Source organism: Orbicella franksi, chromosome 2 (assembly GCF_964199315.1).
Source record: "Orbicella franksi chromosome 2, jaOrbFran1.1, whole genome shotgun sequence".
NCBI classification, from domain to species: domain Eukaryota; kingdom Metazoa; phylum Cnidaria; class Anthozoa; order Scleractinia; family Merulinidae; genus Orbicella; species Orbicella franksi.
The window spans coordinates 23,069,124-23,084,692 of NC_138146.1; the positions used below are offsets into that span (position 1 = coordinate 23,069,124).

The 15,569-nt window shown below is 39.8% G+C and overlaps 2 protein-coding genes across 2 annotated transcripts; both read left to right on the forward strand.

Moving 5' to 3' along the window:
* Positions 1 to 274: 274 nt before the first annotated feature.
* Positions 275 to 3,906, forward strand: LOC145468922 (E3 ubiquitin-protein ligase TRIM71-like). The gene has a single exon (XM_081452632.1). The coding sequence runs from the start codon at positions 365 to 367 to the stop codon at positions 2,546 to 2,548; it is 2,184 nt and encodes a 727-aa protein (XP_081308758.1). The 5' UTR covers positions 275 to 364; the 3' UTR covers positions 2,549 to 3,906.
* A 3,886-nt stretch (positions 3,907 to 7,792) lies between these two features.
* Positions 7,793 to 11,775, forward strand: LOC145478742 (E3 ubiquitin-protein ligase TRIM71-like). Its single transcript, XM_081456858.1, has one exon. The coding sequence runs from the start codon at positions 8,242 to 8,244 to the stop codon at positions 10,468 to 10,470; it is 2,229 nt and encodes a 742-aa protein (XP_081312984.1). The 5' UTR covers positions 7,793 to 8,241; the 3' UTR covers positions 10,471 to 11,775.
* The last annotated feature ends 3,794 nt before the right edge of the window (positions 11,776 to 15,569 follow it).

Below are 15,569 nucleotides of genomic sequence, written 5' to 3' on the forward strand. Positions count from 1 at the left end.
AATTCATTTTTACTAGGCATAGTCCTCGGGGTCGCCTTCGTAATCGCTTAGCTCCCAAGTTACCCAAATTGTCCCTTTCATCACAAAGAAAAGAATTTCTCCCAGTCATTTGCATGTAGCTTACATTTCTAAATAAAACTAATAAACTATTTAAATAAAACCAGAAGCTTATAACCAGGGTGATAAGCTTCTGATAAAACCAATAAAAACGTTTTTCGGCCTGTTTGACAACTCCGTAGCTCAGGAACACATGATCACGATACCGTGACAAATTTTGATCCAAATTTGTAATGTAATTAATATTCTAAAGTGACGTCACCTGAACAGACAATCAGCCGCACTCAGTCGTTTATTGATCAGCAACATGGATGTTGAACAACTGTTTAAAAATCTCAGGAAAGAGGCTGAGTGTCCGCTGTGTTTAGAAACAGTCAACGATCCCAAGACACTGCCATGCTTACATTCATTCTGTCTGCTGTGCCTCAACAAACACGCACTCTATGCAAGAAAACAGCGACAAACAACAATCAAATGTCCGGTTTGCTTGACTTGCTTCCAAATTCCTGAAGGAGACACGTTTGGCTGCCTTCCCACATCTTTTCATCTCAATCGATTGGTGGATCTCCTAGTTCTGAGAGATGGCAGCGCAGAGGCCCAGAGATGCAGTAGTTGCGATGAAAACAACACTGCAACTTGTTACTGTTTTGTGTGCCAGAACTTTCTATGTGCAGCTTGTTTTCAAGCTCATCAACGCCTGAAGGCCACAAGAGGTCACCGAAATATCTTGGTCGAGAATTTGCAAGCGCAAGATGTTCAAGAATTGATCCGAAGACCTGTCATGTGTTCACAGCAATACCACGAAGATCAAACACTTGAATATTATTGCGAAGAATGCAAGGTCTGTATTTGCCATAAGTGCAGTGTGGTGAGTCATAATCGTCACTCCATGGTGGATATGCAGAAGGCCGCAGACAAACACAAGATGCAAATTGCGGATGCTCTGGAGAAGGTCAAAACAGAAGTAGCTGTTTATGAAAACCAAATGAAGAAAGGAAAAGAGTTGATGGACGAAAGCGAACTGGAAACATCTGCCGCCCAGAAAAAGATGACAGAAACGGTGGACAATTGTATTCGAATTTTAACAGAGTACAAATCAGCCATGAACGCCAAGTTTGATGAGATTAATCAAGCACAACAAAAGGCTCACGCAACACAACTAGAAAACTTTCAGTTTGCTATTACCCAGTTGACAAGTTTTGTTGAACAAGGCGAGGATATCTTAGAAAGAAACATTAATGCTGAAATTTTACAAACGAAACAAGTCATCATTGGACGCTGCGAGGAACTTTTGAACACAAGAAAACCAGAAATTTATAAACCACCACATGTACATTACATGGTAGAAAATATAACGACCATTTGCGACCGAGTTATTGTAAGTAACACGGATTCTTCATTGTCGATAGTTGAAGGACATTGTGAGAAAGACACAGAAGAAAAGACTGAAACAAGTTTTACCATTATAACCAGAGATTCATGTGGAATGCAGTGTTATAACGAAAATGATCATATCAAAGTCGACATTGAGTCTCCAACAGGAAGTAAATCGACCACAGAAATTACAGATAGCAAAGATGGCAAGTACACAGTGACGCACAGGCCAGAATATGCTGGACAATATAGAGTGGGGATTGAGATTAATGGTGAGCCGCTGACTGGTAGTCCCTGGAGTGCTCAAGTTGTCCCACATCAATATCAATTTGTATTTAAATTTGGTTCCCATGGTAATGGACCTGGACAGTTAAATAAACCTTTTGATATTGCCGTGAGTGAAAAAACTGGAACCACTGCTGTGGCAGACTGTGAGAATAAAAGAATTCAATTGTTTAGCTCTGATGGAAATTATCTGAGGGAGATAAAACTAAAGAATGACTGTTTCTCAGTAGCATTTACCAAGTCTGGTGACATCATTGCCGTTGTCCCTTACGGTGATCATATGATTTCTCTGTTCACTGAAAGTGGTCAGTTTATCAAACACATCAACGATGAACACCTAGAGTTACCGGTTCACGTGTCTGTTGGAAATGATGGCAGCCTAATCGCATGTGACTCCAAGAACAATGAAATCAGGGTCATCTCCCCTGATGGGATGCATCTGCTACAATCCTTTCTTGCCTCAGACCGTGACCAGTCCCTGTTTTGTGCTGTTTATCACGAGGACAGATTCTTTGTCTCTGATGCTGGGGCCAATTGCATTAAGGTGTTCAGCAAGGAAGGAAAGTTCCTTTACAATATTGGCAGTGAGGGGAGTGGTGACGGGCAGTTAAAAAGTCCTGTTGGACTGGCAATCGACAAGTTTAATAATCTAATCGTTTGCGAAGCCGAGAACCGAAGAATGCAAATTTTCGGACTGGACGGGAAGTTTGTCACAAAGATAGACAAACATTTCCCAAAGGACGATAGCGCTCCTTGGTCTGTCGCCACGTGTAATAATGGAAAAGTTTTTGTGACTGATTTTGTTAAAGCCTGTGTTTGTGTCTTTCAGTAGAACAGTCACTTAGCAGTGAGACAAACATCTCCTATTGGGTGTTTCTCGAAAAAAAACATATTTCTTAACTAAACAATTCACAGATCTCACTGAAAATGAAAGCATTTGATGGTAAGAAAAGACAACATTCGAAATCCTAGGGATGTTTTCTGAATGATAAAGCCACAACTTGTGGAGATAATATAATTTCCATCGTGTCTGATTTATTGTACCGTACTGTTGGCACTTTTGAATTCTGAGTGCATTAGTAATAAGTGTTTTGTGGTGACTTATTAAAACCCTTTACTTCTGAATGTAACAGAAATGTTTAAATTACTTCGATTGAAGAGCCTCGAGTACTTAGATATACGTATTTCCAAGCCTATGCCGTAAGGATACATTTCCCGAGGTTTCGTTAAAATGAATTAATATGAGATATGTCTCTCCAAGAACAGAGACACCTCATCTGGCAAAAGTCGACTGAACTGACTAAATAAGGTGTTTTTAGAGAACCATTCCCTAACAAACGTTCGCAACCGTGGGTTTAATAATAAGGAGAGTGGTCATAACAACAGAATTGTGCTCGAGTGGGAATCATTTATTTTAGGGGTAGCGTAAGGTATATTCAAGACCTCTCTTATCTGTATGATCTGAACGTAATTGGAAAAATTATGTGGCCTTATGAGACATAAATGAAGTGGATTTCGACTCAATTTCAACCCGGATATCCCGTCGGCAACAACTGAAAAGAATGCTCGACTGCTAAGTCCTCTCGTAAGGTTCACACAGGCAAAAAAAAAGGATATATATTTATGTATATTAAGCCTATTGAAGTATATCACTCTGATTTCAAAGTTCTAGTCGGTCTCTCTTCTCAACGACAAGGCATGCAAAGGAGAGAGAGCCTGGGATGGAGGTTGCGCCTCAGCGGATGTTATAGCTTCTAATAGTTTCTTGTGATGTTGGTGTACCATGAAATGTCCCCTTCAGACCTCGTAAAAGACACGTATTTTTTTCCCGAGTGTAAGAAAACGAGTAAGTCGAGCTGTGTTCTGTCCTATGATAAGATCTCATGCTTAAATATCTCTCATCTTAAGCATCTTTACCACGGACGGAGCAGTTTTTGCAGACAATTCCTTCCAGCCGCGACATCTTCCAGTCTTGTTTGCATTCGGTTCCTCATAACTAAGAAGTGCATGTGCAATTTTCAATTTTAAAATTATACAGTTCAACACCTATTAAACGGCCACCCTCGGGGAAATGAATGGTGGCCGCTTAATAGAGGTATAAACAATAGAAAAAGCCTCATCGAGACTTTGATTACTGGCCGCCCAATAAGGGTGGCCGTTTAATAGGTGGCCACTTAATGGGGGTTCGACTGTATTACTGACAAAATTCATTTTGATGTCCACATTCTGCTCAAGAATGTAAAATAAACATGATATGTTTGGCAAGAAGTCAATTCGATCAACTTACAGTAGTGCGCATAACCATTGTGATGGAGTGTTAACAGCATAGTACTTTGGGAGCTTAGGCAAACCACGACGGCAACGTTAACGAGAACGCCACCGAAACAAAAGATTTAGTGAGTAGAACAATGGCTGTGCACGTGCGTTATTAATCTTTATACATTTCTTTGCCGTCATCTGCAAAACAACAACGTGAAGCTACTGAGGTCTGCGTATATTGGAAAACTTAAACGATGGCGGCTAATTTTTCGTGTTTTCTTTTGGCTTTGAACGCTGGCATTACGTATTTAGTTTAAACACGTTCTGAGACCGATAGCCGAAACTGAACAGATTTAAAGAATTGCGAAATTCGAAGGTAAAATAGAAATTCATTTTTACTAGGCATTGTCCTCGGGGTCGCCTTCGTGATTGCTTAGCTCCCAAGTTACCCAAATTGTCCATTTATCAGAAAGAAAATAATTTCTCCTAGTCATTGCATGTAGCTTACATTTCTAAATAAAACTATTAAACTGTTTAAATAAAACCAGAAGCTTATAACCAGGGTGATAAACTTCTGATAAAACTAATTAAACGTTTTGGAACCTGTTTGACACATCCCTAGCTCAGGAAAACAAGATCACGATGCCGTGACAAATTTTGATTCAAATTTTTAATGTAATTAACATCCAGACGTGGCGTCACGGCAACAACTGAAATAAAGGCTTACCCGGCGAGAATGAAAGTTGAAAGAGAAATGTTTGATAATGTAATTGTGCGACAACACGTATTTCCATTCCTGCTCAATGCCTCTCGGCTTAAAAAAAAATACATTTTGAATAGTTTAGGTGATACTATAAGTCAATGCATTGATTGTGTTCGCTCCTTTATTTCCTATGGCATGTTATAATAGAGTTATTCAGCGTTTTAAATTCGAGTGGTGTATCATGTAATATTCTAGTTGTCGCTTTTATTTTCTTGGTCAATCGTGCGATATTTCATGGTGTGCAACTTGATAGCATAACTAGTACACATTTACGCCATGTCGTGTAGAATACGATCAATAAGGGAGCTTCCAAGCCTTGACATTTTCTGAGGAATTCCACTGGTCGCCACGGTAATCTACGAACGTTTCCCGACCTTCATCGCGGTATTCAAATTTTCTCGCCGAAATTAAAGACCATTCGGAAGCCAAGGTGTTTTTCATTCAGCTGAGTGCAGATTTTAGAAGAAAATGTTTAAATACGTGAATAACGAACCGGCAATGATTCCGGGACTCTCGGATTCGACTGTCTAGAGTTCAAAGTTTCGGTAAAACCTCATACTTAGCGAGGGATAACTTTATGCAGATGCCAAGCAATTGTCCCGGCAACAACAACCGAAGAAAAAGGAACGGTGAAAGTTTGGATTTAAAAACCAGCTGAAGAACTTGTCATGTAAACCTGTTTTTTAACAGGAATTCCGAATGACTTACCATCACCAGAACTGACCGTCGCACAATGCTCGTCATTTTCTGACATTTTCTGGCATCGTACTTTTACGGAAATATTAAGTCGCTCACGCAGTCGTGGGATATTTAGCGGTAAGGCTCTCGAGACCATTGCATAACTAGTATGTATGCTTGTGTACGCGTGTTTTACGGGCGGATGTTATTCGTTGTACTCGTGTACCATGTCACCATGGTACACGAGCACTATTCAGACGTCCCTTTCAGAAGTCATTCACACCCCGTTGAAGACAAGTCGGTTTGTCCAAAGTGTAAGGGTACGGACGAAAGAGTCGAGAAGTCTGTCATCTTTACAACTGACGGAGTTCTTCTCCAAAATAATTCCTCTTAGCCGAGGTATTTTCTAATTGCGTTCGACAGAACACAGTTCTAATCGCGTAATGCAGAAAAATTCGAGCTCTATGAATCTATCTATCTATCGGGGACACCAATTTGGCCCCCCTAAAAAATTCTTCAAGGACGAATGACGTCATTTCCATGTTCGTTCACGTGCTTTCTTTCAAGTGTTGCGCAATATTGCGGACTTTCGAGTATCGAGGAAGCTTATTGTGTGGACTGTAGCGGATATATACTGGAGTTGTTTATTTACTTAAAGTTCGAAGTCAGTGTTAATGGCTTTTAAAAGCCTTGTAGATATGTCTTCCCGAAATGTGTACGACTTTTCGAGGCAGCTTTTTGAAGACTGTAGCGGATAAGTTGTTTATTTAAAGTTCGAAGTTAGTGTTAGTGTTGCGGACTGCGGACTGCGGACTGCGGACTGCGGACTGCGGACTGCGGACTACGGACTACGAACTGGTTATAAAACACAGACTTATGTTTTAAAAGCGGACTAAGCATTACGGACCGGGCATAAAACGCGCGTTGACTCGGGTATAAAATGGGGACTGCGGACTAAATGCGGCCTCCCGACTACAGTCCATGTTTTCAGGAGCTGATGTTTTTTACTGACCCGCCGTAACTAATATTACACAATACATGTATAAACGAGAACAAACCCTCTCGTATGCACGTGCTTTGCGATCAATTCATTTGTTTTTGCCCCTGCTGAAGGGAGACCGATTTCACGTCTACCTAACAGCTCAGGCACAAAATGCTTTCCCTAGAATTTGTTTTTTTAAGGTGGTCTTATACCTAATTTTTTTTTTTTTTTTTTTTTGCAAAACGACTCTGTGGAACAGTTTTGGTATCACGTTAAAGGACTTTGCACTCTGACTTCAAAAATGAGCTTTTCCAGGTCACGTGCCACGATAGTTAATGAATAACTAGCTCCTAAGTGTTAAAATGTGGTGTTCATTATAAACACGATAACGTAATAATGAATGGTTCGAGAAGTATGGAATTAAGTTCATCCTGTCCATAAGCAAATTGTTCAGGAGACAAACCTCGGAAAACAGTGTTTTGAGGGGGTTTTTCTCGTGAAATGTTGAAAAAGTATACTAATATTAACTAATATTAACTATATTAACTAAATAACAGGGAAAATTTTGGAGGTTTAAGACCTAGATAATTGTGTCCTTCATCAATGTTGAAACTTTCACAACATTCGGTTAAAACCCAGTGGAGATATCGTGTGCGAGATATTGATGATCCGTTTATTTGGTCATTTTGAGAAATAAGGCTTTAAAGTTTTACTTCGGTCTCCGAGAGCCCAAATTTATTCCTGTGAACTAGGGGGGGGGGGCAGGTTAGGGGCAGGGGGAGGGGTATATTTAAAGGTTTTACATAAATGTTTCATTGAACACCCGAATACACACCAGTCATAGAAATGTTAACCAAGTATAAGGAGCGTATAAGACGGTAGAAGAAACAATGTTCAGGACCATGATGCAAAATTCTCATAACTACACATCTTTAAAGCGTTTGTGTAAAGTATCATTAAAATGTACAGAATTGCATCCATTTTGTGAGTACTTTTAGACTGTAAACAATGGTTGCTATGGGTGTTGCTATGTTGAAATATAGCTAGAAGTGTTCAGATTTCTTAATTTAAACGTAAATTCAGGAGTAATTAGAGGAAAATCGTTTCAAAATACGATTTACAAATGGACAGGGATGTTGAATCTTCATGTTCCAAAAAAATATTTTTTTTGGAGAAAAATTTTTATCTGAGAGTATAAGACCCCCTTAACATGTCAAGGCTGCTTTGCGATCAATTCATTTGTTTTCGCCCCTGCTGAAGGGAGACCAATTTCACGCCTACCTAACAGCTCAGGCACAAAATGCTGTTCCTAGATTTTTTTTTTTTTTAACATACCAAGCCTACCAAAACTCGAAAGCACTCTTTAATCTACGATTACTACTAGTCCTATTTTTATTCAGCCCCTCATAGCTAAAAAAATGCATGCGCAATTTTCAATTTTAAAAATATTTCTAACAAAACTCATTCAAGTCCACATTCCGCCCAAGAATGCAAACTAAACAAGATATGATTGGCCGGAAGTCAGTTCTATCAAGTTACAGTAGTGTGGCACAGCCACTGTGACGGCCGGGTCACCAGCCGGTACGACAAAATAGTCTCTTTTATCAGAATCAAAAGAAATTTTTTTCTTGTCATTTGCATGAAGCCAGGTGCGGGGAAGAACACTTGTTCCAATTTTTCCAATAACCATCAAGCGTTTTTCGTCCAAGGTTGTATGAATACTGTTTGACACAAGCCTGGTTCAGGACAACCTGATCACCGTACGGTGACAAATTTGGATCCAAATTGAAATAAAGATGGCACGAACACCTACATTGTTATTCGTATCCTGAAGTGACGTCACATGAACAGACAATCAACCGCATCCACTAAATTATTGATCACCAACATGGATGTTGAACAACTGTTTAAAAATCTCAGGAAAGAGGCTGAATGTCCCCTGTGTTTAGAAACAGTCAACGAACCCAAGACATTGCCATGCTTACATTCATTCTGTCTGCAGTGTCTCGACAAACACGCACTCTATGCAAGAAGACAGCTACAAACAACAATCAAATGTCCGGTTTGCTTGACTTGCTTCCAAATTCCTGAAGGAGACACGTTTGGCGGCCTTCCCGTATCTTTTCATCTCAATCGATTGGTGGATCTCCTAGCTCTGAGAGATGGCAGCGCAGAGGCCCAGAGATGCAGTAGTTGCGATGAAGACAACACCGCAACTTGTTACTGTTTTGTGTGCCAGAACTTTCTATGTGCAGCTTGTTTTGAAGCTCATCAACGCCTGAAGGCCACAAGAGGCCACCGGAATATATTGGTCGAGAATTTGCAAGCGCAAGATGTTCAAGAATTGATCCGAAGACCTGTCATGTGTTCACAGCAATACCACGAAGATCAAACACTTGAATATTATTGCGAAGAATGCAAGGTCTGTATTTGCCACAAGTGCAGTGTGGTGAGTCATAATCGTCACTCCATGGTGGATATTCAGAAGGCCGCAGACAAACACGACATGCAAATTGCGGATGCTCTGGAGAAGGTCAAAACAGAAGTTTCTGTTTATGAAAACCAAATGAAGAAAGGAAAAGGGTTGATGGACAAAAACGAACTGGAAATTTCTGCCGCCCAAAGAAAGATGGTAGAAACGGTGGACAATTGTATTCGAATTTTAACAGAGCACAAATTGACCATGAACGCCAAGTTTGATGAGATTAATCAAGCACAACAAAAGGCTCACGCAACACAACTAGAAAACTTTCGGTTTGCTGTTACTCGGCTGAAAAGTTCTGTTGAACAAGGCGAGAATATCTTAGAAAGAAACATTAGTGCCGAAATTTTACAAACGAAACAAGACATCATTGCACGCTGCGAGGAACTTTTGAATGCAAGAAAACCAGAAATTTATAAACCACCACATGTACATTACATGCTAGAGAATATAACGACCATTTGCGATCGAGTTATTGTAAGTAACACGGATTCTTCATTGTCGATAGTCAAAGGACATTGTGACAAAGAGACAGAAGAAAAGACTGAAACAAGTTTTACGATCATAGCCAGAGATTCAAATGGAATACAGTGTTATAACGAAGATGATCACATCAAAGTCAACATTGAATCTCCAACAGGAAGTAAATCGACCACAGATATTACAGACAGCAACGATGGCAAGTACACAGTGACGTATAGGCCAGAATGTGTTGGACAATATAGAGTGGGGATTGAGATTAATGGTCAGCCGCTGACTGGTAGTCCTTGGAGTGCTCAAGTTGTCCCACATCAATATAAATTGTTGTTTAAATTTGGTTCCCATGGCAACGAACCAGGACAGTTAAATAAACCATATGATATTGCCGTGAGTGAAAAAACTGGAACCATTGCTGTCGCAGATTGTGAGAATAAAAGAATTCAATTGTTCAACTCTGATGGAAATTATTTGAGGGAGATAAAACTAAAGAATAAGTGTCTCACAGTAGCATTTACCAAGTCTGGTGACATCATTGCCATTGTCCTTGAGGATGATCATATGATTTCTCTGTTCACTGAAAGTGGTCAGTTTATCAAACACATCAACGAGGAACACCTAAAGTTACCAGCTCACGTGTCTGTTGGATTTGATGGCCGCATAATCGCATGTGACTGGAAGAACAATGAAATCAGGGTCATCTCCCCTGACGGGATGCAGTTGCTACAATACTTTTGTGCCTCAGACTGTGGGGGGTCCCTGTTTTATGCTGTTTATTACCAGGACAGATTCTTTGTCTCTCATAATAAGGCCAATTGCATTAAGGTGTTCAGCAAGGAGGGAAAGTTCCTTTACAATATTGGCAGTCGAGGGTCTGGTGACGGACAGTTAAATCGTCCTGTTGGACTCACAATCGACAAGTTCAATAATCTAATCGTTTGCGATGTCGAGAACAGCAGACTGCAAATTTTCAGACTGGACGGGAAGTTTGTCACAAAGATAGAGAAACATTACCCAAAGATCGACAGCGTTCCTTGGTCTGTCGCCGTGTCTAACAATGGAAAAGTTTTTTTTACTGATATTCTTAAGGACTGTGTTTATGTTTTCCAGTAGAACAGGGACTCAACAGTGAGATAAACATCTCCCATTGGGTCTTACTCGAAAAAACCATATTTCGTAGCTAATCAATTCACGGATCTCACTGAAAACGCATTTGTTGGTAATAAAATACAAAATTCGAAATCCTAGGGATGATCTCAGAATGATAAAGCCATAACTTGTGGCGATGATATCATTTCCATCGTGTCTGTGACGTATTTTTTCACTGATTTATTGTATCGTATTGTTGGCACTTTGTAGTTCTGAGTGCATCACTAATAAGTGTTTTGTGATGACTTATTAAAGCCCTTTGCTGAGTTTAACGGAAATGTTTAAATTACTTCGATTTAAAATAACTCTGATCTTAAAAGGGAGAGCCTCGAGTACTGAGAGATGCGTATTCCCAAGGGTAGACCCAAAGGATACATTTCCCGAACTTTCATTAAAGAAGCCGGTTTAATATGAGATTTGTCTCTTCGGGGACGGAAACATCTCATCTGGCAAAAGTCGAGTAAACAGACAAACAGTGCTTTTTTCAAGAATCTTTCCTCAACAACCGTTCGCAACCTTGGGTTTCGTAATTAGCAGAGTGTCATGACAACTGAATTGTGCTAGAGTGTGACTCATTTATTTTAGGGGTAGCGTAAGGTATATTCAAAACCTCTCCTGCCTGGTCTTATGTGGCATAAATGAAGGGGATTTCGATTCAATTTCAACCCGAATATCCCGTCGGCAACAATTGAAATGAATGTTCGATAAAGAACTGAATTTCAAAAAGAAGGCTTCTTTGATATAATTCATGTATTCTAAGTAAATGCCTGTAAGTGTAAAAAAAAATACATTAATTTTGATTAGTTTAGACTTAAGTTGATATTATAAATAAAAAATCTATCTTCTTTATCTAATCAGTTCAGTGATTATTTGCCGATTGTTCTATAAATTAAATCTACTTTTTATGTCGATATGAAAAATTAGAGCTTGAATCCCATCCTCCCTTATAATCGTGCTCACTTAAGGTATCTGAAAATGCGGGGATTTTCACGACCAACGTTCGCCTCGAGCTTGGCTTGAACAGTTCAGAATTGTCATGTCCTTCGACACTGACGCTATAATTTCCATACAGACTGCCATGTGAGTAGTTCGTTTTGTAAACAGGAGATTTGGCACGTTTAAGATATTCCGCTTCCAGCTTCGATGCCGAGTGAACAATATCGTCAACTTTCAATGCTTTCTGCTTCATGGAGTTAAAGTTCGTAGAGTTGACGCTTTCTTTTGCTATTTCTTTCAGACGTTGATAATGAGCTTCCCTTGAAGGTGGTGGTGTAAATGTGTATCTACTTTTCAAATGATCGTTGATCTTCGGTTGCAAAACACAGATGTAATCCCTGGTAACTAAGTAAGCTTCCATATCATCAACCTCAGGTGAAATTTTAGTTTCGCCAAGTCGACGCGTTTGAAGTGAACGAGGACTTGACTTCGGCTGTTTTCCTCTCAACTTTTCGTCGATTCCTTTCTTGAAGTTGGGTAAATCGCCAAGACTTTTGCTTAGTTGTTTTATTCTGTTCTTTTGAGCGCATACTTGGATGGCTTTGGCTTCAAAGTTTAAAGCATTCTTTCGCGTTTCACGAGCTCTATGCATTAGTGCTGAGAAAAAAATAACAACTTTCTCTTAATCCTCGTTGACCACTGGCGTCAATATAGTACTCCCTGTTGCAACGCATTGTTTTTTCTCTGTAGTATCCTGGCAAAATCTTCCTGTGATCAAGCAGTTTCCATCTTGACCGAGTTGATATACAAGACATATAATTATCTGCCGCAAATTACAGAATCAAAACTTCAAGAAAATTTACATTGGGCAAACAACTGCGGCTGAAAATGGCGCATGATCTTCAAAGATGACGATAATTTGAATCTTAAAAAGAAAAGCAGATGGGGTATGTAAACAAAGTGACTCTAGAAGCTGTATATCAATTAAGATGGAGTCTTTTAACGGTGGTATATTGGAAGACGAACAAAAGACTAGTACATGTGGATATCTGCATCATAAAGGAAAGCCCTATTCTTAATTCCCTAAATAAATGCGAGAAGAATCTGTACTAAAAATACTCGAGCCCGTGGTGTGTTAATTACGTACATTAATTTCGTTTAATTTTCTCTAAAGTAAACATTGCAAGTTCGCAATCCAGATAAGGAGATAAAGGTTGACAAAAAAATCCTCGTTTAAACTACAATCAGGACACTATTGTGCAAATAACTGAGTGTCTGAGTTTGGCGATTAGCGTGGATTAACGCCAACTCTATGTCTTTTATCACTGTACACAACTAAAACACAACAGGAGACATTTCAGTTGATCGATGTCTATTTTTAACTGGCCTGCGAAAAACAAGCCGTGTTCCTTCAAGCACTTTTAGTGACATTATATACTGACGTGCGGGTGAAACACCTTTCCTCTACAGAATCTTCCATGTAATAACTGGCTTCAGCGCGTAACAGTACTCTCCGGTCAGACAATACGTTCACTATAACCAGTCCTTGTAATTACTTCGTCTCCCATAGCAACACTAAGATTGCATCATACTTAGGATCAGGTGCCCTCTTGCATTTGAACGGTGCAAGATCGGAGTAAAATTCCGTGCCTTCTACATTCAAAAAAAATGTGAGACGTGTTTATTTCGCAAGAAGCCTAAACCAAAAAAAAACGACTCTTGAACGTTCCATCCTAAAAAGACTGCTTCAAAATTGTCTGCAATCGTCTTAAGGCTAAGTTAAAATGTCCTGTCTCCTTCACCATCTTGTGCACGCTGTGAAGCTCGAAGGAGGCTGAATCCTGCGTCCTACGCGTGAACTCGTGTCCTGTAATAACACGTTGTTCACTATCAGCGCATGCGCATTTGTACCGAACTCTGTTCAATTTCCTGATGTAAGAACACAATGAAATCATCACCACAAATAAGTGGACTGCTGACCAGATTGCTTGCACGGTGTCTGCATGCCTAGTGGTTTTATGACTCCTGGTTAGTGTCCAAGCACGGTAGCTTGATGTCAATCTTTTTTGCCTGAATTACTGAATGTTTTTTAAGGTCTTGACTTTCTGAGACACATAATGCTGAACACTTCGTAGCTGCTGTGTTGTCTTCCAAGTTTGCCCTTATTTCCCTCTCGGCTTTGACTTTCCTTGTCACAGTTTTGTGTGTTGGGCCTAACCGGCTGCCATGCCCACTTTCTTTGCCTTCCGTGTCTCCTTGACAAGTTTGTATGGACTTCAGATCAGGCATGGACACAGGCTTTTTCAAAAGCTTCTGTGGCGCTGCGTCTAAACAGACTGGTGTGTTGTTGTGTTTCCTACTCTCCTGCAAGCTCTCCTGATTGTTTCCAAGAAACTTCGTACCAAAGGTTCTGCGAAACAAGATCGCCTGTTGTACAGTCATACCTGGAACATCGCAATGATCAGCTGGGTTATGTTCAAGTTTCATTGAGTTTTTGAACTTATAAAGCTGAGCTGGAGGAGACCTACAATGAAATGCAGGCGACGAATAGCCCCATCTCTGGCTGTGGGCGTGAACGTCCCAGCTCGATTCGTCTTTGAGTTTCATTTTAGCCATGTTCGTGCGCTTTCTCTTGGACAAATTTTCTTTCCTGTCAGAACAATTAACGGGTTTATATCCCCAGCTAGTCACACGTGGTGGAGAACTGCCATCAACTTCAAACACAGCTGGAATGATAGCAAAGCGTACCCTTCGGTTTTCAGTGTTTCCAAACGCATTTTTCTTCTTGGACAGTTGTGCACAAATTGACATGACCTCAATGGCAGGTAGAAATTTTTCGAACGAATCGTCACTGGCCTGTGATCTGCTTCTAAACTCTTGTATGTCAAAACATGGTGATCTTGTTGGTATCGGACTTTGGGAAGTGTCAACGTAGGTCGACATCCGGGAGGTTAGTGTTCGGAAGTCAGAGCTGTAATCATTCAAAAAATGAAAATGCAGTTAGATATGGGAGCATGCGGTTGCTCAACTTGATATAAATATGTACAGAAAACGTTACTTCTGATATTGTCGAGTTTCACTCAGTAAGTTGCTTTTAACTCAGTGGTAATGGTCGTTCTATAGGCTATGTGTACTAGATATATGCTGATGTAAGACGCCCCTTCTACGTGGTATTATTCAAAGGTCGACCTCTAAAAGTTCATGATTTAGGTACAGTGCTGCTTAGTTTATAATCAAGTTATCCACTTCACCAAACACTTTAAAAGTCCATATTAAATGCAAAGTAAATTTGCCAGTGTAGTTCTTGGTAAGTATATATTACCACTTGGTTAGGATTTAGCCAACTCGAAACCGTGAGCCCTCTCTGGATTGGCAGCCACCATAACCTTCTTGTTTACTGTTCGAGCATTCGTCTTCGCTGTCTCCAGGATTGATGGCTGTTTAATAAGACACTCAGTAATCCTTTTCTCTTTGTGGGAGTATTATTCGCGTATTCGTCTCATTTCTTTTCTTAAGGTTTTAATGAAAATGGATACGTCGGATTCAAAGAGCTGACAAATGATTGGAAAATTATTTAATCAAAAGAGGTCGCGAACGTTAGACAATGGGAGATGAGATTAAATTAAGGATTATGTTTGGTGTTTATATTGATTATGTCAACGAAGGTTAAAATAAGTATTTGATTCGTTTGTCTGTTTCTCAGTAAAAGCGCGCTAGATCTTTTGTGCAGTTTTGTCGAGGAAAAATTAAATTTGAAAATGCTGATTCCTTTTATTAATTCTATTGGTGCTTTCCAATCGACTTTGGAAAGGAATTCTGCTTTTGTCAGTTTTGGATCGGTTTTCTGAACGTCAGACCAATGACACGAAGCAAATGTCTTAAAGCAATGAAGCAATCACAACTCAGAGCGAAAACATTCAACTTGAGTCAGGTAAGTACCCTATTTTCGCCCTCCAGGAATCAGTACACGTCTCTAATACATGACCTCAGCTAACCAGGAAAGCGTCGAATTGCACCCTGTATGGATTTATATTTCTCCAGGAACGATATAAAACCAACGTATTATTATGTTTAGAAACTTCTCTTTTTTTTTTGAAAAAATAGTGCTGTTACCAAATACAGTAAGT

Excerpts from the sequence above, each read along its gene's own strand:
- LOC145468922 (XM_081452632.1), top strand. The coding sequence starts at position 365 with ATGGATGTTGAACAACTGTTTAAAAATCTCAGGAAAGAGGCTGAGTGT.
- LOC145478742 (XM_081456858.1), top strand. The coding sequence starts at position 8,242 with ATGAACAGACAATCAACCGCATCCACTAAATTATTGATCACCAACATG.